The 22,067-nt window shown below is 44.1% G+C and overlaps 1 protein-coding gene across 1 annotated transcript in view; it reads left to right on the top strand.

Moving 5' to 3' along the window:
- Window positions 1-17,405: 17,405 nt before the first annotated feature.
- The window catches only part of LOC137651651 (uncharacterized), a 128,930-nt gene continuing 124,268 nt past the window's right edge, over window positions 17,406-22,067 (top strand). Inside the window, exon 1 of the mRNA XM_068384870.1 lies at window positions 17,406-17,624. Within this exon, the coding sequence (XP_068240971.1) occupies window positions 17,406-17,624 (219 nt within the window). The remainder of the gene's footprint in view (window positions 17,625-22,067) is intronic.

Here is a 22,067-nt window from a genome sequence, read left to right as displayed (position 1 = left end):
ACAACATCCTCCCACACAGTCCTGATTGGTGCGAGGCGATCTTCTCTCACCCTCACGGCTCTAGTGGTCGTGTCATCAAACTGGAGCACATGAATCAGCAAGGCAAATCGCCGCTCGCTCATAGTACAGCGGTACAAAGGATTCCCTTCCACAATGTCCCACATGTCCTTTATGGTAGTGTGGTTGCCATTTCTCACTGCCAACATTACCAAAATCCCAATGAACCCCTTTAGCTCCCTTAAGTCAATATCCTTCAGGGCAGCATTACCCTTTTGATGATATTTACTTCTGAGAAGAGCAAGGTGAACATTGGAATGCATGACGATTTCCTCATGGATTTCGTCGTCCAGGAACAAAGACAAAATGTCAACCACACGCGTAGAAATCGAGATAGAGGACGTTTTACCTCCTTGCTCACTGCGGGGGTAAACATGTAGGGAAGAGCTGAGTTTGGGTCTTTGTGCTAGATCGTACCATCACAACCTTGAAACTCGGCTTCCACTAAGCAACGTATTGGCGCTCCCCTGGCTGGCTGGAGTTCACCCCTCCTCCTCTTCCTACCCCTCTCCTCCACCGTGGTAAGCCGCTCAGCCTGAGGGGGGGTGAGGCACATGAGGTTGACGCCAATGGGGGGATGTTGCTGTAAACACTGACGCACTACCCCCCTCATCATCCCCTCACCCTCCGTGTTGACAAAGGGAACTATCTCCTCGTCAACACTTGAGTCATCCTCCCTTACCACACTTCCCTCTAACTCAGCTACGTCGTACTCATTTATGTCTGAGATGTCAGCGATTTCCAAATTATCGTCAACATCACTCTCTAGCTCAAGGAGAAGAGAGTTGATCTGATCTAAGCCAAGAGTTTGCTGACGTTTTGCCATGATATCGATGAAAACTGAAAAAAAAAAAAAATGAAAATTACCATTTAAGAAAAATACGCTGCATGGCAATTTATGGCAATTCAGCCCGCACCGAGGTCACGCATATTGGGTACAAGACATTCACAAATACTTTACAACAATCCTTTTCTGGGCTCCGAGCTGTGCCGCCCAGTGAAATGCTCCTTTAGCGCCATTTCTAAGGTATATAACTGCTATATATTACAGAGAAAAAATTGCATAGGAATGCCAGGTTGAACCCAGCTCGCTCACCTATATAAGGTGTCGATATAATACTGGGGTGTGATAATTCACAACCAGAGGTCTCGCACCATTTAGATATCTCCTCTTCAAAATCCCCGCCACAGCTAGGTGCCGATCAACACTACTACCACTAACCTAACCCACGCCAGTGACGTCACTCCTTTATAGCACATCTTTCCATAAACATTTGTATATTTTTCTCTTCGGTGTTTTCGTTCATATCTCATTTCTTTGTGCAGATGGCGGATTCCCTGGTCTCCCCATCTAAGTTAAGTACCAGATCTATGAGTTTTGAGCTTTTGGGGGTAGCATTGCCATTAATTTTAATTTTATTCGAGGTTTTATTTTTTTCTCTTGTCAGACCGCTTGCGGCTCCCTTGCTGGCTTGCTACCGCCTTCGCTCGTTCTTAACGTATTACAATTGGTCTTCCATACTGATTGTTTTGCGTTTCGAACCTTATTTTGGAGGTTTTTCTCACCGATTACACCTCATCATTGTGCTTTGGATATTATTTTGATGTTTTGATGATATACTACGTATCATAGTTTTGAACTCTGTTGGCAAGCCTGCCTTCAGGCACGGTCTAGTTGGTTTCGCTACCGCATTAAGTGTTTATATTATTATATTATTGATATTATATATTAATCTTATTAATAATTATTGCGATTACCATCTAGTCTAGTTATCGCTTAGTTTGAGTGGGACTCTCGCGGGGCATTTGTTATTTCATTTGTTTCCTATCGTTCGGCATCTACCCGAGGTAGAAGTTATGTTGGTATCCCTGTCCAGCGCGACTCCTCCCCGCTCTGGAGGGCTGCCAGCTATTATCCCCCTGCCATTCCATTGCGTCCTTCTCTTACTAATTTTATTTTAAGTTACGCATGCCTATAAACCAGTTCTATGTGTTACATTATTGTACATTATTTTACGCTATTTTATTGCTCATTCCATTTATGATCATTCCGTTTTACTTATGTGGTTCCATCGGTCAGGTTGGTACTCCTGTCCTCCCTCATGTCCACGTGATTGCCTCCTGCCCCCTCATTGGTTAGTTCTCGTTGCCTCCTTCCCCCCCCCCATTATCCCCAATTCAGGGATTCCTCTCTTCTCTAACGTTGTGTGAGCGGTTTGGCATTATGGATCGAGTCCTCTCGTACCTCAACCTTGCCACCACCTCCTCCCCCCCTCACACCATCCCTTCCTGGGATACCTTATGACTCACTAGTTGGTACCGAGAACATCCACCGGGGTTTCAGTCTAGTACATTCATTCTCATGCCTTGTCATAGCCTTTTTTCCCCGCCGCTCTGATTGGCCATCGGTCGGCGGGGGGATCTCGGTTGTGTATTGGTTATGTTTCGTTATGTACTGTATTATTTTAGTTTCTACTATAACGTAGAAATTTTGTTCGTGGGTTATCATGGAAGAGCGGATATTTGTTGTTATATTATTTATTGTCGGTGTTCGTTTGGGTTCTTGTGGCTGGCTGGGAGTCATTGAACCCCTTCCTCCCTCCCCTTTCGACTCCCCCTACCCCAGTAGGCATGTTACGACCCCCGGGTCTCTCATAGTTGTCTCCCCGGAGCCAACAGGTTATTATAACATGTTATTATAACATTTTTATCCTATACTTCCCCAGTAACGACCGGATAGTATATCTCCTACTATGAAAATATTATTTCATTGAATGATCATATCTAATTACGGAATTGTTTAACAGGGAGCATGTTATTATAAGGTAGCATGTTATTATAAACCCTTTTTTATTATATACCTCCCCGGTAGTGACGGGATAGTATATTCCTCACTATGACAATATTATTTCATTGATAATCTTAACTTATTATGGAATTGTTTCAACAATGTCAGTTAATTTTTGATAAATTTTCCCCCAGTTATTATACCAGTCCGAAATTTTGTTCATAGCCTTTTGTCCCGGTTTCATATCGGTCTATTTTGAGAATTCGGAGCACCCGGATCTTTTTGGGTTACTACCCTACTATGGGATACTCATGTATCTTTATTTTATTCTATACTTCCCCAGTAGCGACAGGATAGTATATTTCTCGCCATGACAATATTATTTCATTGATAATCTTCACTTTTTATGGAATTGTTTTAACAATGTCAGTTAATTTATGAAAAGTTTTTTTCCCCGGTTACTGTACCGGTCCGAAATTTTGTTCATAGCCTTTTGTTCCGGTTTCATACCAGTCTATTTTGAGAATTCGGAGCACCCGGATCTTTTTGGGTTACTACCCTACTATGGGACACTCTGTAGGTGCCCGTCGTTACTATCTATAATTTTAACTTCGGATATAATCTTTTGGGATTTTCATTTTATTTCCTTTGTAATTGATCGTTTTATGAATAGTACTTACCTGGCAGTTATATATATATAGCTGATATCTCTAAATCGGCAGAATTTTTCAAAACGAGGCAACCGCCTTGTGGTGGTTGGGAGGTAGGTGGTAACACCCGTCACAGGGTGGTCCAAGGAATCATTCCCGTGTCCAAGACTTCAGTTCATCTCTGCTGGCTGGATCGAAAACATCGTCGGTCCACCATTGAGAGTTTTTCGAATCTTTTTCCCTTCTTCGCTTTTTTGGACTTCGTTTGGTGAAGTACACTGATTTAGGGATTTGGCAATCGTGTTTTTTTTTTTTTATTGTACTATTTACTTTGTCTATCATGAGTGAAAACTTAATTTTTGTTTGTGCACTATATTTTAGGTGCAAAGTTTTTATCCTGATGACGGAAATACGTTCCGCCAACTCTATGACGTCACAGTCGTATGACTTAATCTTCATTGTATGACTTGCAATTCCCTTTTTATGTTTTTTCATGTAAAGAATGGGAGGAATTCCGCTTATATAAGTTTTTTACTTTTAATGTAAAATTTTAAAGGAATATTTGTCCATTTAGTATTCGTTCTTTAAATCATCGATCTAATTTCATTAATTAAATAGAACTAGCGTATGGTTAATTTACGCTGTTAGTTCTCGTTACTATCGATGCAGTCCCAACATGCCTTGGTAGCGTTCTTTTCGATTTGGGAATTAAAGTGTTGGCTATAATACTCCAACAACTACGATATGGGAAATCTAGTTTTAGTAGTATTTTCATGTATATGTTCCTATTGTTTACATTTATATATATAGATACGTTATTGCTATATCTGTTCTTTTTATCATTACAACTTGCTTGTTTTTGAAAACCCTTTGAATTAATTGTGGATTAAATTTGTTTTCCCATTTTCTGTTCATTTTAATCTCTAACGTATAACTTTCCCGGCGTTTGTATGTAACTACCGGGTAGGTATTTATGACATTTAATTTTACCGGTGGTTATATGTAACTACCGGGTGAGTGTGTTCAACATCTATTTTTAATCTCAACTCTTGCCCGGTGGTTTTTTCTTTTTGTGACCGCCGGGTAAGTATGTTTGAAAGTTTATTTTATTATGGAAATGTCAGTTTAATATTTTATAAAAAATATTTTGTTACACTTTACAGTATATAGCGAGTACTAGAGATGATTTTGCTTTCTCATTCAAGCCCGTGGCAGCAGAATAAGTTCTCTCACAACGGGCAGGACTAATTATGGTCTTTTGTGTAAGAGTTTAATAGTGCAAGTTTCAGTGCTAAATTAGGCATTGGACTCTTTCAGCACAGTGGACGTCGTTTTCCTAGCCTTAGACCTCTTCCAAGCTCCCCGGCCCATGGGAGAAGGAACGTCGATCGGCGAAAGGAAACGAGAGGCGTTAGCTCACGAGCAAATGCCCTCGCGAGCGTTCCTGTTAACGTTCCCAAGAATGCTCGCCCTTGCCCTGGGAAAGCAAAGAGCGTTGAACGTTAGGATTCTTACACTGCTTTTAGAGTTTCGCATTGCATCACTTTTGATTTTAATGGCAATACTATAAGTCATAGATATTCACTGATAATATCAATGCTTACAAACCATCATTGACTCGGTTTTTGTCCCAGAGCGCCAGTCGGCCTTATGAACCCTCTGGTCGGAGCCGAACGCGCCGAGCGGCATAATGAATATCATTTCGCCTTAACGCTCGGCGCTAAGTCTTTCAAGACAGGATGAATGCAGCCTCGTCTTTCAGGGCGAATGCAGCCTAGTCCTTCAGGGCGAATGCTGCCTCGTCTTTCAGGACGAATGCAGCCTCGTCTTTCAGGGCGAATGCTGCCTCGTCTTTCAGGACGAATGCAGCCTCGTCTTTCAGGACGAATGCAGCTTCGTCTTTCAGGGCGAATGCTGCCTCGTCTTTCAGGGCGAATGCAGCCTCGTCTTTCAGGGCGAATGCAGCCTCGTCTTTCAGGGCGAATGCAGCCTCGTCTTTCAGGGCGAATGCTGCCTCGTCTTTCAGGGCGAATGCAGCCTCGTCTTTCAGGGCGAATGCTGCCTCGTCTTTCAGGGCTAATGCAGCCTCGTCTTTCAGGGCGAATGCTGCCTCGTCTTTCAGGGCGAATGCTGCCTCGTCTTTCAGGGCGAATGCTGCCTCGTCTTTCAGGCCTAATGCTGCCTCGTCTTTCAGGGCGAATGCGGCCTCGTCTTTCAGGGCAAATGCAGCCTCGTCTTTCAGGGCGAATGCAGCCTCGTCTTTCAGGGCGAATGCTGCCTCGTCTTTCAGGGCGAATGCAGCCTCGTCTTTCAGGGCGAATGCAGCCTCGTCTTTCAGGTCGAATGCAGCCTCGTCTTTCAGGGCGAATCCTGCCTCGTCTTTCAGGGCGAATGCAGCCTCGTCTTTCAGGGCGAATGCAGCCTCGTCTTTCAGGGCGAATGCAGCCTCGTCTTTCAGGGCGAATGCAGCCTCGTCTTTCGGGGCGAATGCTGCCTCGTCTTTCGGGGCGAATGCTGCCTCGTCTTTCGGGGCGAATGCAGCCTCGTCTTTCGGGGCGAATGCTGCCTCGTCTTTCGGGGCGAATGCAGCCTCGTCTTTCGGGGCGAGGGCAGCCTCGTCTTTCGGGGCGAGGGCAGCCTCGTCTTTCGGGGCGAGGGCAGCCTCGTCTTTCGGGGCGAGGGCAGCCTCGTCTTTCGGGGCGAGGGCAGCCTCGTCTTTCGGGGCGAGGGCAGCCTCGTCTTTCGGGGCGAGGGCAGCCTCGTCTTTCGGGGCGAGGGCAGCCTCGTCTTTCGGGGCGAGGGCAGCCTCGTCTTTCGGGGCGTGGGCAGCCTCGTCTTTCGGGACGAGGCCAGCCTCGTCTTTCGGGACGAGGCCAGCCTCGTCTTTCAGGATGATAGGACGATCGCCGCCTTGTCCTTTCAGGGCGACGCCACGTCTTATAAGATCTTTGTCAAGGATGACTTTAGTGATCACTTTTCTCCTGTTGAATTATTTGAGGTTAACAGAAGGAGAAGATCCTAAGTTCTGTTGCTCCATGTTCCCCACCCTCTGAGTTTTCACGTGGTCATTAATGGAGCTTTAAGAATATATTAATTTTTGTTTCTTAAAACAGAAACCTTTGATGCCAGCTTCCTTATCTGATAGGCCAGGATAGCAAGGGTGGAGGTCTAGCCACGTTTAGGTCGAAGACCTTGTGGCAGCCCCACAGAGATTTTTTACGGCCCCCTTGGTGGTTTGCTGAGTCTCTTAAAAATACAGGCAATGAGGCTGGATAATTTTGAAATCAGAGGTCATAATTAAGGTACGTTTTTCTCCTTTTTTCTTTCTCTCTTCTCCCTCAAGAGTGGCCAAGACAGGTTTTGGTGTCTTAATCAGCAAGAAATTTTCTGCATGCTTTTTCTCTAACCGAACTATCGACAGTAGGAGCCAGACTTTGCTACTCCTGGCGAGACTGGGAGAGGAGAGGAGTAGACCTTTGGTCCGTGTGTGTGTGTGTTTTTTTTTTTTTTTTTTTTTTTTTTTTTTTTTTTTTTTTTTAACTAAGGATGGATGCAAAATCTTTTTCCTAGTGAATCCTCCTTTGTTAGTTACTCCGATAAGACTTTTCTGCCTAACCGACTTTGCAACTTCAATGTCTCTCTCTCTTTTGGGAGAGGGAGTCTTTTGTCCGGTCCTGGACGTAAATGCTCTTTACGCCTTCGTTCAGAAGTCAAAGTTCTCCATGGAGACATCAAAATCTTTGGAGAAGAGGGGAGCAGACCTTTGGTCAGTACTTCTTCTGAAGGAGAATTACTTTTTCCTTTTATAGGGAAACCTCCTTTAGTTTTTAGCTACAACGATTCTCTCTCCCAGTTCTAGAGAGGAGTCTAAGTGGCAGGCTATGCAATCAAACTTTATCTGAGGTTTGTTTTACAAGAAAGAACGGGTGTAGAATGGGTCAGTTTCGGGCCCTGTGTTTTGGTCTCAGCTCCGCCCCTCTTGTGTTCACGTAACTTTTGCTTAATGTAGCAGAATACTGCACTCTGGAGAAATCAGAGCGTCCCTGTATCTGGATTTTTTGATAACGTTTAGCCTATCAAATAATTAGGTCTTCCTGTCAACAAGAAGTGTCTCTTTTGACACCAGGACGCTCAGCACCACGTCTTTTAGAACGTTCAGTGTCTCGCTCTGTTAACCTCTTGGCTCCACGTCTCACAGGCTCCACGTCTTACAGGACGTTTGGCACCTCGTCTTACAGGACTATCGGCGCCACGTCTTACAGGACGATCGGCGCCTCGTCTTTCAGGACGCTCGACGTCGAAGTTCTAGCATGAGGCATGACTTTGAACATGAGAATCTAGGACTTCGTGATGACACTAGTCGAATCGTGTGTCGAGATCAAGGACGCCTTCGTTTTGATCTCTTGGATCTAGAAAGGAGGTTTGTTCTAGGGCAAGAAACATCGGGGCAAATATGCTCAGCAGGAAGAGACTTGTTTTTCCCTCAGGATGGTCTCTCAACCCGCAAGTCTGTCAGTCTCTGGATGTTGTGGGGCAGACCTGTAACAGACCTTTTTGCCTCCAACTGGAAGAAGAAGATCCCCTACAGCTGCTCCCTAGTCCCGGACGAGGAAGCTGTAGCAGTGGACTCCTCCTTGATGGTTTGGACGGGGGTGGACATGTTTGCGTTGCCCCCGTTCGAGATCATCAATCTGGTCTAAAGGAAATTCGCTCTCCTCGATTCGGGGCGAATGATCCTAGCTGCTCCATTCTGGCCTGCTAGGGAATGGTTTTCGGAAGTGATAGGCATGTTGATGGACTTCCCAAGAAGACTTCGGCAAGTCTAGATCTTCTCAAACAGCCCCACTTCGAGAGGTATCATCTAACCCCCCTTGCTCTCAACTGACTTCCTTCAGACTGACTAGAAGCTTGTCAGATCTCGAGGCTTTTCGGCACTAGCGACGAATCTATCGCCAGAGCAAGGAGGATCTCTTCATAAAGAGTCTACCAATCTAGGTGGGAGACCTTTAGAGCTTGGTGCAGGCGGCACAAGTTTTCCTCATCCACTACCTCTCTGAGTCAGATTGCAGACTTCTTCTTGTACCTCAGACAGGATGCTAAGCAGTATGCTCTCGGCCGTCTTTAGGCATAGAGGCCTAGAGTTGCCCCAAAATTAAGATTTGCAGGACCTCTTTGGGTCTTTTCAGATGACGTAATAGGTACTCTTAAACCTGGATGTGGTGTTTAAGTTTCTGTGCTCCAAGAAATTTGAACCTATCTCGCTAGCCTCTCTTCGAGTGGTAGCGAAGAAAACCCTCTTCCTTATGACTCTAGCAAATGCCAAAAGGTCAGCGAAGTCCAGGCGATTGGGAAGAGGGTGAGCTTCAATTAGGATAGGGTAGTTTGTGCCTTAAGGTTCATCTTTCTCGTAAAGAGCGTGAACCCTTCGTAACCGTCCTACGACGTTTGATGTCATTAACCTCACGAACCTAGTGGGTCGAGAGAAGGAAAGACTCCTCTGCCCAGTTAGGTCCTTTAAAACCCCTGTCTAAGAATGCTTTGTCCTTTTTCCTGAGGGAGTAAATTAGGGAAGCCCCCCTCTTATGTGAGGAGGAACACTTCGCCCTGTTGAAATAACGGGCTCACAAAGTGAGAGCCATTGCTACCTCTCTGGCATATCAGGAATATATGTTAGTTAGGCTATTTATGGATGCAATTTTCTGGAGGAGCAACTCTGTCTTCACTTCTCATTAACTTAGAGAGGTGAGAGTAGACTTTGGCAAGTGCTATACCTTGGGCCCATACATAGCTGCGTTTTCTGTATTAGGCAAAGGAGTTAATAATCCCATTCAACCTTGGTTTATATGCATGTATGAGTGTTTGTGTTTTTATGATAGTCTGAGGACTTCGTCTTGTGGTGTGGTTCCCTCAGTCTAGATAGATAGTTTATGTCTATGTTGCAGGGTTAGGTGGTTAGTTTTAGTAAGGTTGCAGTTTTTATTATATGGGGCGAAGGTAGTTTCTGAAGTCTAGTCAAGTTGTTGGTCTTATCCCTTTGACAGACTCGATTGAGTTTTTTGCAGCATTGCAGGCTTACTCCTGGATAAACACTCCTAAGGGAAAGCCACTCTAGAGGCTGTACCTTTGAAATCAGCTACCTTAGCAGGCAAGGAATCAAGGTGTTTTTATCTCCTACAACTCTTTTGTTGTTTCCCCAACGATGTTCACTGTCTGTTTCCCTCCTCCAAATGTGTGAATCAGCTATATATATATAACTGCCAGGTAAGTACTATTCATAAAAATGGAGTTTTTATGATAAAACAAAGTTTTATGAATACTTACCTGGCAGTTATATATATATATATTCGAAGGCCCACCCACCTCCCCTCAGGAGACAGGTCGGGCATAGATGAACTGAAGTCTTGGACACGGGAATGATTCCTTGGACCACCCTGTGACGGGTGTTACCACCTACCTCCCAACCACCACAAGGCGGTTGCCTCGTTTTGAAAAATTCTGCCGATTTAGAGATATCAGCTATATATATATAACTGCCAGGTAAGTATTCATAAAACTTTGTTTTATCATAAAAACTCCATATTTAAACATTTATTCTCGATCTATTTATTTTACATTCCCAACGAAGTTACCTTGTTTATTAGTAACGATATACTCTCTTTCAAAGCTCGCAGTCTTCCAATACTCTCTTTCAAAGCTCGCAGTCTTCCAAGACTTCTACCTTGGTGACTCTTTAGATCTGGGTCGGCGGGTTCGCCCGGAGTGTCAGGGCAAAGAGACCCTGTGTCTCTTCCTTTTAGGGGTTTTCAGGGAAGCACGTGGCTGATGTCAGGCCACGTCCTGTTGTCCCTAAAGTTAAAGCTACCCGCCAGCCCCTATCAAAGACTCACAGGTCTTCCAAATCCAAACCAGTTAATACTTCGTCTTCCAGAGTCCCCAAAGACTCAGTCGCAGCTGCTTCTTCCTCTCTTGGGTCGAGAGCGAAGCCTGGCCTGAAACCTACGACCCCAGAGGCTCCCTTCTATTCGGCAGCCCTTTCAAGATTGATGCAATGGCCTCTCGTGGCATGGTTGGTTTCGACCTGACCTTTCATTAGAAGAGGCCAGCGTTCGTGCCTAAGTATGAGGTAGAAATTAATTTCTATTTTGAACACGATGTTGTGTTGATATTTATCCATATATATATATGTATATGTATGTATGTGTATATATTTTATATTGCAATGGGTTCCCTTGTTAGCACCCTCACTGAGAGAGTGCTAAACCAGATAGCCTTGTACAGGGTCTCATTCGTTATGGGCTACCTCAACACCAACAATATATCATCCCGGATGCCTCTAAGCTCCTGGAATTCGTCGAAAGCAATCCGTGGAAGGTGGCCTTGCACTCTCCCTTCAAGATGGTATGTTAACCATCGAAGGGTTTGGCACCCGGCCTGTAGAAGATTTTTAATTCTACCCACCGGGTCTACAGTTCCCTTTCTCTGGTTTCGCACGCCTTACCGAGGAGACACTCGTAAGGTTTGACAAGGTCCCCAAAGAAACCAAAATTTACCCGAAGGGGCAGGCTCAGTCCACCTGGGTCCGGCCCTTAAACAAGTGGGAGTGTGTTAACACTACGTTAACACCTCACAAGAGCTCGTACATGATGTTTATAGTGGATGAGTAAACCCCTACTCCGTGTGTTACTAAGATAGTGGACCTTGCTCAGAAGGCATTAAACGAGGACAAGCCGTTACCGCAACTGAAGGAAACGGATCCGACTCCCCTCCTGTTCCCGGGGGATCACGATTGCTGGACTAACGCCCTGGCGACCTTCACATCGGATTAATTAAGCGCTGACTGTGCTTCCATTCAGTTCAGTGAGTGGCTACCCAGGCTTCCGGAATCCCTGATATGCCTCGAGTTCGAAGCCTGTATGCGCCTGAGTAGATCTATCAACTCGGCTGCAATGGCAGAAAAGACCTCTTTAATGTATGAGGAGGAACCACCTTTTAAGGTCTTGACGAAGTCATTACTTCAAACCTTACTGTCTGATTCCTATGACTTCTTTGCGGCCAGACGTCGTTGCTGTAGGCATGTCTTGTCTGAGGCCACTATCAGACATGAGCCTAACAAGCTCATTAAAGCCCCAGTCTGGGGCCCTGACTTATTCCCTGAGGATTTAGTCAACAACGTCATCAGCGGAGCTGCTAGGGTCAATCAGAGCCTCAAGGTTCGATGGGGCTTAGTCCCCAAGCGCAAGTTCGAACCGGCCAGCAACCAATCTCGAAGTAGAAAGAGTCTGATACCTTTCCATTCCTTCCAAACCAGCAGTCCCAACAGGTGGTTCAGACCATCCCGGTGGCACAAGGGAGTCAACCTTTCACTTCGAAGGGTCAACCCCAACAGCAATACGTGCTGGTTTCTCAGTCCCAATTAGCAACTACCTCCTATGCTACTTCCCCAGCCCCTAACCCCACCTTTGAAACTCAGGGTGCTTTCCAGGGTTACCAGCGCGCCAGAGGCACTAACTCGAGAGGAACCTTTCGCAACAGCTACTCTCGAGGCCGAGAATTCCGCGGCGGCCGAGGAGGTAAATCCGCAGCAAATCAGTGGGAGTTCTCGGGTAGGGGGAAGACTTTACATCTTTCGAAACCGTTAAACGTTCAACATTTGGGCTTTCAGCATAATTTCCAAAGGTCTTGGGTGGAGTTGGATAGAAAGGCCCCCTCCACCAACCAGTTTTCATCAACATCCAACGGAAGAGCTAGTCTTATATGAAAACGATCTATTGCAAAAGAAGGCAATAAAGGAAGTAAATCGCTTGTAATTTCAGGGTCGCTTGTTCAGCGTGCCAAAGAAAGACTCAGAATAGCGAAGAGTAATCCTGGACCTGTCACTTCTGAATTCTTACATTCAATGCGACTAGTTTCACATGCTGACCGTCTCTCAGGTTCGGACCTTGCTTCTCTTTGGGGCCGTCACCGCCTCTATGGATCTTGCAGACGTTTGCTATCATGTTTCGATAGCAAGGCATTTTTGTTCGTTTCTAGGCTTCAACTAGGCAAGAACTGCCTCACAGCAACTACAGAGTGATAATCTCTTACAACAGTTTTGGTTCCAAATCAACTTTGAGAAATCTCGTCTGGTCCTGAAGACAAGTTTCAATGGCTAGGATTCAATGGGTTCTATGCTCCCACACACTGTCTCCCAACAGCCAAGAGGAACGATATAGCAAAACACAATACGTTTTCTCAAAGACAAATTGTCTTCCAGGAGAAATCAAGAGAGAATCCTGGGTGCCCTCCAGTTTGCCTCAGTAACAGATATACTACTGAAGGCCAGACTGAAAGATATAAGCCGAGAATGGCACTCCAGGGCTAACGAGTAATATCCAGACAAAGGGCTCGACTCCAACCAATTCTGAAGAAAAGACTTCAACCATGGACAAAGGTCAAAATCTGGCAAATCCGTTTCCTTATAATATCCACCCCTAAGCTGGTCATTCACACAGACGCCTCCTTAACAGGCTGGGGGGGATACTCTCAGTACAAGAAAGTCCAGGGACTGTGGTCGACAATATTCCGCCAACTTCATATCAATGTCTTGGAGGCCATGGCGGTATTTTTTACCTTAAGCAACCGGCTCCAGCCAAAAACAAACATATCAGGTTTGTTCTAGATAGCTAGTGGCGGACGCACTTTCGAGGACAACTCCGCTGGAGTCTGAGTGGTCACTAGACCCAAAGTCCTTCAGATGGATTCTTTCTCAGGTTCCGGATCTCCAGATAGATCTGTTTGCAACAGAGTCCAACCACAAACTAGAGTGCTACGTAGCCCCCAACCCAGATCCTCGGGCTTACGCCACAGACGAAATGTCATTAGTCTGGAACACTTGGGAGAGAATTTTCTATTCCCACCAATAAATCTGTCGATGAAAGTATTAGACAAGCTCAGGACTTTCAAAGGCCGAGTTGCTCTAGTAGCCCCCATCTGGCCCAAGAACAACGGGTTTCCCCTTCTGGTGGAACTGGGTCTCCACCCAGATCCCCAATCCAATACTAACACAAGTAGTACAACTCGCAGTGTGTTAGCTTCCTCAAAATTCAGAATGCCCCAACTTTTTGGACTTTATGAATTTGCAGCTCAAGAGGTGCAGATATTGATCCTCAAATACGCTATTTTTAGAATCAGATAAGAGGGAATCCACCCTTCGACAGTATGATTCGGCTGTTATGAAACTTGCAAGTTTTTAAGGGACTCAAAGGTTGAGACGATGACTATGAATCTGACAGTAACCTTTTTCAGAATTTTATTTGAATCAGGCTTAGCGGCTTGTACTATTACCACAATTAAGTCAGCCTTGAAGAAGATTTTACAATTGGTTTTAATATTGACCTTACAGATTCATACTTCTCATCCATCCCGAGAACCTGCGCCAGATTGAAACCATCAACTCACCCTAGCTCAGTTTCCTGGTTTCTGAATGACGTACTTAAGTTGGCTTCAGACACTCTTAACGAGACTTGTCATTATATTCCATTGTTTAGGAAATCCTTGTTCTTAATGTACCTGACTTTTGGCGCCAGAATATCAGAACTTTCAGCCTTGTCTAGAGATCCAGGTCATATTGAATTTCTCTCGTCAGGGGAAGTACTCCTTTCCCCTGACAAAAGATTTTTAGCGAAAATGAGGACCCCCAGGACAGACGGTTCCCCTGGAAGATTGTCCCACTTCCGCAGGACCCATCTTTATGTCCAGTAAACATTCTGGAAGCCTACTTAAACATATCTTCCATTCAGTCCTCAGGGCCCTTATCCATTAGAGAAGTTGGAAGAACCATCATCCTGAAAGGAATCAGACAGCAGATTCTGTACATTAACGGGCTACCTAGAATCATTCCCACATCACTCCCTCACGGCCATGATATACGAGCTGTAGCTACCTCAGTTAATTACTATGAACTTCGCTGGACTTACTAAATATACAGGCGGAAAGTCTCCAACAGTATTTAAACGCCACTGTTTAAAACCTCTGGAAACCTTATATTTGCTACAGTAGCAGCAGGGAATGTGATTCGTCCTGAACATAGTGAATCTTAATCAACTATGTCTTGCTATCCTCTTACCTGTTATTTTGGATTTTATTTTACTTCCTCAGGTATTGTTCAAAGTTTTGGGACCATTTCTCTTGTACAATTTCACTGGGCGGCACAGTTCGGAGCCCAGAAAAGGGATTTTGACGAAGGAAAAATCTATTTCTGGGCGAGAGACCTGTGCCGCCCAGTGAACCCTCCCTTGACTTCCCTCCCAACATGGGCCCCAAACCTTGGGTGCTCTGAGGAGTGACGTCACTGGCGTGGGTTAGGTTAGTGGTAGTAGTGTTGATCGGCACCTCGCTGTGGCGGGGATTTTGAAGAGGAGATATCTAAATGGTGCGAGACCTCTGGTTGTGAATTATCACGCCCCAGTATTATATCGACACCTTATATAGGTGAGCGAGCTGGGTTCAACCTGGCATTCCTATGCAATTTTTTCTCTGGTAATATATAGCAGTTATATACCTTAGAAATGGTGCTAAAGGAGCATTTCACTGGGCGGCACAGGTCTCTCGCCCAGAAATAGATTTTTCCTTCGTCAAAATCCCTTTTTTTATACACGCCTAAACACTAATGCACATTCGATAAATATATAAAAACTTTAATATTTCACAACTTACCTTAATTTGGTATCAAATGGCACAAGGAAAATAGCTGCTGTGAAATGCGTCCTGGCCCGACTGCTGCGCGCGTACTGAACTGAGGTTTCGCAGGTTGATATCACGTGCAACCAATACGTACAAAAATTTATGGCAAAAAAACTTTTTTTTTTAAACCTCAGCGGATCATATACGACCCGCCACACCTATCCAGGGTTGGGACTCGACAAGCGTAATGGTCTAGCCTCGAAGGCAAGATTCGTCTTGCCGAAAAGATAAGTCACATCAATGGCACATCTACGACTCTGGAGAACCCATTTCGGACTTCCTTTACGACTAGAAGCTCTGTGGTGAGGATCGAGTGGAGTCTGTTTTTCTCTTCTCGGGGCTGCTAATCTAGTCATGCCCTCAAAATTATCAGTGAAGGGAATCACTCTCATAGGCTTAGGCAACAGAAGACCTTTGCTCGTCCATCGAGCATCTCCTCTAATTGTTGCTCTACATAGAGTTTGAACCGATTTATCCGTAGTGGGGTAATACAGTCATACCTCTCTTCACGAAAGACTCTGCTTACGAAATTTTCAAGCTGTGAAACGAGATGCAAATATTTTTGTGACTCACTTTGCAAAAAATGTTTCATTTTAAGAAAAAGAGATTTGCCAGCTAGGTCGAGAATAAAATAGTGACCCGTTTAAAAGGTGAAGAAAGAAAATTGATTTAGACAATAGAAAATGTAGCTGTAGTCTATAATAGGGATAACTGTAATAGAACAGTACATATGGTACTGTAGATTTTGTATACAGTATATACAATAATGTACCGTATGTATTGTATTATTTTCCATTTATTACATCATGTTGTAATAACTACCTAATTTACAGGAATCAGTAGTTAGTTTAGGTATATTGAATTGTTCAAATGTATTTGAATGTACAGTATTTCATTGTGGTTATACTGTAGCTTTATTGTAAGACTTAATGTGGTGTTTTGTAAGATTTGGAATGAATTCGGCAATTTGCATGTGAAATGTGACTCACAATACGAAAAAAATCACTTTACGAAAGCCACTCCAGAACGAAATGATTTCATGTTGTGAGGCATTACTGTACAGCCTTCTCAGGACGGGTGGCTTCCTTCAGTCCCGGACTTCTCCCTCAATGACCTAGGACACCTAAACTGTAAGTCTTCTGATCCCGTAGACATGTCTCTCCCAATGTGGCTCTCGACCAAAAGAGAGACGTACCCCATGGGCCTCCCTCAACTTCTCTTGCTCACGGCGAAAAACCAAGTAACATCCAGTTTTGTTCTGGGCAGCTTGAACCTCAGGTTCAAGCCCGCCAACTGGGAACCTGCCGCTTTGTAATCAAGGCTGTAACACGGGTAATTACTTGAAAACATATCTCGAGGAGGTTGATTACCTAGCCCCAAGGGTACAGCACGTTTCGCTGACCCTGAATGGCCCAAAGGAGTGCATTAGTCTCATTACTGACTGGAACCCACTGGATCATATACTTATTGTTTCCTCCTTTTCATGCCAATGATTATATTGAGGCCATACCTCAGGAAAACAATGAAAGAGCTCGCTCCTTAAGTTCAGATTTGTCATCTTACCTGCCCAATTCCTAACCATAACCTGACTTCCATAGTCTGGTGTAGGTAATACAGTAGTGTTCCATTTAGGAAGCATTCTGAATGACTGATTTATTGCATATTCTGAATTTTCACTGCACATTGCAGAGTTGAAATCTTGCAGAGCCTCAGCTTCTTTTTACTTTAGATCCTTCTGCGGCTTAACACTTGTCAAGAGAAAAGGAAAAATTTTACTTTAAAATTGAAATAACGTGGTCCTGGTGCTTCGTATCTTACCATTAATTGTTTGTGTGTTTATTGAGAGGAAAGAAAGGGGGAGTTTTTTTTTCAATTTTATGGGTAATTTTCAATAAAAAAGAGTTTCTGGAGAAGAAGCAATATGAATATCATTTGAGGATAGAAATAAATTTTATTATTAAAATAGTGTTTATTGAATTTTCCATCTCCAAATATTATATCTTAATGGGTTCCTGGGGAGTTTTTATTTATTTTAGTATTTGTCTTTGTTTTGCTAACATTTTATGATTGCATGAGTGAATTAAAATAATCAGTTGTTAAAGTTTAATCTAAAGGAAAATCTGTCTCTATTACTAGAATTTTAAATTATTAGGGGATGGGAGCTTGTAATTCTTCCTTGTGAGTTTAAGATGTTGAAATTTTTATTTCAGTTGGGAAGAAGTAGCACAGCAGAAGAAGATAAAGGACAAGCTGGGAGAGTTTTCATGCTGCGAACAACAAAGAGGGTGTTGAAAGTTCCTCATAGTGTTCATTCAAATTGTGAGAGTCCAAGAATTATCAGTGGTCTTCCACCCCATCCTAATCCTCCACCTCATCATTTCAGCATGTCAGGAAATCAGGATGTAAAGGTAACTTCAGACTCCTATAAAGGAATGTCATTTATTTCGGTTTATTAGTGTAATTACATTAAGATATTGCTAAAACAGACGTAACTGGGATCTTGCCAATCCAGCTTGTATTAAATTCTGACTTTTACCAAATTAGAAAATGAAATTGGTTACACAGACACACACAGCCTATCCAAATATTACTCTTACTTTGATGGCTGCTTTTCCGGTCCCATACAGCAGGGGAACCCCACACTCTACAGGACCTTCACTGTCATTTTACCTTGTTTGTTCAGAGTATTTAACGTTTCATATTGCGTTTTGTTCATTTGCTGTTACATCGTCACTGTCAATGGACTTATGACCTGCAGATTGTATATTTACATAGCCACAGTTTCAGCCAATTATTTTTGCATATAAGGAAGGTAGAGTGGTCTTTAAATGATAACGTCAACTTTACTGCATCGTCTGCATGACTGAGTTTGACAGAATCGTCTTTGCGTGTTTTATTTTTGCATTTATATAGCGATTTTTTCACTTATATTTTGAAATCTCGTACGTCTGGCAGAGATGGAAGGCATTGGTAGAGGGTAGGCGAATGCAAACTACGATCTACGTGAACAGCCAGAGTTTCCAAAGACATATAGAAGTTACGTTGCATGTGTGTTTGTTTACTTGCATTTTGTATGTACATTGTGTTTTCACAACATCCTCCTGAACTTTATAGCAAGGCCAATGTTACCTAAGGTCAAATAAAGAACAAAAAGTAAGCAGAGAGCAAAAAAAAAAATAAAAAAATGTGAGGGAAACATGAAAAATAGTATGAAGCTGGAACATTCGAACTAAAACTCTGGCAACAATGAGAGGCTGCAGGCAACTCATGACACCCTTATAACACGTGTATTGGTAAACTTAGGGTTTAACCCTTTTACCCCCAAAGGACGTACTGGTACGTTTCACAAAACTCATCCTTTTACCCCCATGGACGTACCGGTACGTCCTTGCAAAAAAATGCTATAAATTTTTTTTTTTCATATTTTTGATAATTATTTGAGAAAATTTTTTCAGGCATTTTCCAAGAGAATGAGACCAACCTGACCTCTCTATGACAAAAATTAAAGGCTGTTAGAGCAATTAAAAGAATATATACTGCAAAATGTGCTGGGGAAAAAATAACCCCTTGGGGGTTAAGGGTTGGAAATTTCCAAAGAGCCTGAGGGTAAAAGGGTTAAATGCCTCATTTAGGGAGCCTTCATGTAGGAATAAACAATAAAAGTACTAAATAAGGTTATCGTAATAATGTAATGTTATCTTATTTAATGTTCGATTTTAGAGAGAAAGATATCATTGAAAAGAGGAATAAAATTCTTAAGATTTTCTGTAACAGAATTTTGATTTTCCTTTTTCTCTTTTTTTCATGATTACTTTACATCTAGAAGAAGAAAATTAAAAAAAAATTTATTAAAAAAAAAGAAAAATGAAAATTGAAAATTTGTCACACTGAATTATTCGACTATAAATAAGTTTTGATGGTATGATTTTCAATATAATATTGGTGTCATATTAGTGGAGAAAAATGTACCTAAAATTTTTTAAATATGATTTTTGTTAATAAATAAAAAAGTTCTTGATCAAATGACTTGAATTATATAATAAAAGTATTTTTTGGGCTCAAGCCATGTCGTCCTGATGGAAGGTTCCTCCAGTAGCTTCCTAAGGGTATATATGACTACAGTAGATATTCCCAGAGAATTAAGCTAAAGGTTTCACAGAATTCTAACTTCTGGTGCGAGTACCCTAAAGGTTTCCCTCTAGGCTATCGTATATCAACAGGGGACGCATGCATTAACACGCCACATGGCCATCTGCACCCCACATAGTATTTACGCTTCGAGGGGGAAAGGTGGTGAGGTAACTAAGGAGGCGTTCCAAAGTTACCCTCCTTCGTTACTGTTACGATACTCACAACGTAAACAAACAGTCCGCCATACTTGGTGACGTCACGTCCGCCCTCATTCCTACTCCTGTAGCTTTCTACATCAGTTGGTTTTTCCCAGTGATTGCTAATTATCTTTTGCATCCTTCGCCATGTCGCAACCTTCAGCCTTGCCTTCTTCTGGAAAGTTGAGTACCAGGTTCTTGTATTATTTAAATAAGCTCTGGCCGTAAAGTAATGATTTTTTACACTTAAATCTTGTGTTTTGTGGCAGAGCTGTGCCTTGCCCGGAGGCGCCATTGTATGACGCCGCTGTTCGCCACGCATGCTTTATTTAGTTAGCCAGAACAGCCTTCCCGGCCTTATAACTAATTAAATATCATTAGTTATTTAGTCTTCATTACTAGGAATTAGTTATATTATGCCGATGGTATCCTTCGGCGTTTTTAGTTAGCCGACCCCATACTAGACTTCTAGCCTAGGCCGCAGCCTAGTGTTCATGTTTACTTCTGCATGATATAATAAGTGTTCCTAGTGCTAATGTTAATGAAGATATAGGCATTTTTAAACAATTACAAGATTCAGTGTTGCACATGTACTTTCGCGTTCTAGGGACCATACAAGGGACTGTGCCTGGTCCACCCATGTCACACTCCCCTAACCCAACGTTGGGGCCCTTGTATGCTTCCTTATCTCCCCTGTTACCTTCGGGTAACCTCCCTCTGGGTAGCTTTGCTATATCTTAGCCCCCTTACCAGGAATAGTTTTCGGGTAGGTTAGGCTAGATCGTTCTTCCCTCTTCCCTACCATAGTATATGGGGGTACCTCGGACAGAACCCCAAAGTACCTATCGTTCATCCCAGTCCACCCTTAGGGAACGCATTTCCCTTTAGGTATCGACTGAGACTGAAGGTGGAAGGACTCTGCCCTTCCCCCTAGACTGATCTTGGTTGGGACACGTCCCTTCCTCCCTGTAGCCTAACGATATGTCTTCCCAGCCCTCCCTAATCTAGGAGAAGACTCTCCTGGTTTAGGTTAGGCTTTGGAGGATTCTGTTATATTATAGTTTAGGACAGTACACCAGTGCTGTGCCTGCTCTGAGCTAACCTACCCTAGGGTTGGAAAGCATTTCTCTCCTACCTAGGTAGTATAGCATCTAACAAATTCCCCCACCTCTTGGGAGCTTTAGGTTTGCAACCCCTTCTGCTCCCTCAGACCCCTAACCCCCTAACCCCCTCCCCACTCTATCCCTTTATGTTGGCTTGCCTTCACACCCCTGTCCGCTGTCCTACAATTCTTCCCCTGGGGAGAGTTGTAGGTTAAGCTTTGCTCTTTTGCTTGGCTGGTCGCTCTGCTACACTTCCTCCTCATAGTCGAACTATAGGGTAGTGCCGGCTTGCCGGCGGAAGATGTCCCTCTCCTTTTGAGTGTCCTCTGATCCTCCCTTGGATTACCATAGGCACCCAGCCGTCTGCCGGCCCCCTGCCGCCGGATGATAGGTGTATCCCCTCCTATCATGAGAGCACTCCTACCGGAGGGAAGCCGGTCGGGTATCGGACATTACCCTTCCCCACTCCCTCCTTATCTTTCTCTCTTCTATCATGGTGCCGGTGCACTGCCGCCTCCGCCTGCCGGCGCTAGCCGTCGACACCTCATGTGACCTTCCTACTTCATAGGATGTTCCTATCTGAGGATTACCTAAGGCGGCAGCCTGCCGGCTGCCGGGGGCCGCCGCCCCTTACCGCCGCTGCTGCCGACATCTCAGGCAACCCTCCCATCCATCTTATGTAACCAGCTAGGTTCACCAGTTCCGACAGCCTGCCGGCTGCCGGAGGCCGTCGCCCTGCCGGTGACCCGCCGCCATGCCGGTGACCCGCCGCCATGCCGGCGGTCGCCTTTCTAGGGGTCTCCTACCTCTCTGCTGCTCAGCGTGTAGCCTTGGATGGATTCACCCCGCCGGATCGGCCTCCGGCTTCCTTGGACAAGCACCCCTGCCCCCGGCAGCCGGCCCTGTGCCGGCAGTCGATCTAATACAGCCGGATAGCCTGACCGCTCTTTCTTTGGTATTTCATACCTTAAAAACAGTGGCTGGGGTGTACGGTTGTACAGTACAATATTTCCACCATACTCTGTGCTTCTCAGTGCAGTCTCTTGCCGGGACCTACCCAAATAAAAGCGGGTTTTATCCTATTTTCCCCCTTCTTTTCTCTAGGTTCAGAACGATTTCAGATCCTCTACACTCTGTAGACAATTCCTTTATAAGGAAGCCTAAGTTTGACTTATCCATAAGGATACTTTTCCCTCCTTTAGAACCTCAGGTCCTAAGGAATTGACTGCAGAAAAGGTCACGGTAACTGGCTGGACGGGACTCACAAGTATGTGTCTTCCTACTTCCTTCCTAGCTCACCTATCCTGAGCTCACATAAAAACCAATTCTACAGATTAGTGAATCTTAATCTTAAGAGTAATGTAAGCCATAACTATGTCTTCCATGTACTCATGATCTCTTTCTTTTACAGGAGGAGAAC

Source organism: Palaemon carinicauda, chromosome 13, assembly GCF_036898095.1.
Source record: "Palaemon carinicauda isolate YSFRI2023 chromosome 13, ASM3689809v2, whole genome shotgun sequence".
NCBI lineage: Eukaryota > Metazoa > Arthropoda > Malacostraca > Decapoda > Palaemonidae > Palaemon > Palaemon carinicauda.
The sequence above is the reverse complement of the archived record's forward strand: the minus strand, read 5'-3'. Positions and strand labels throughout refer to the sequence as shown.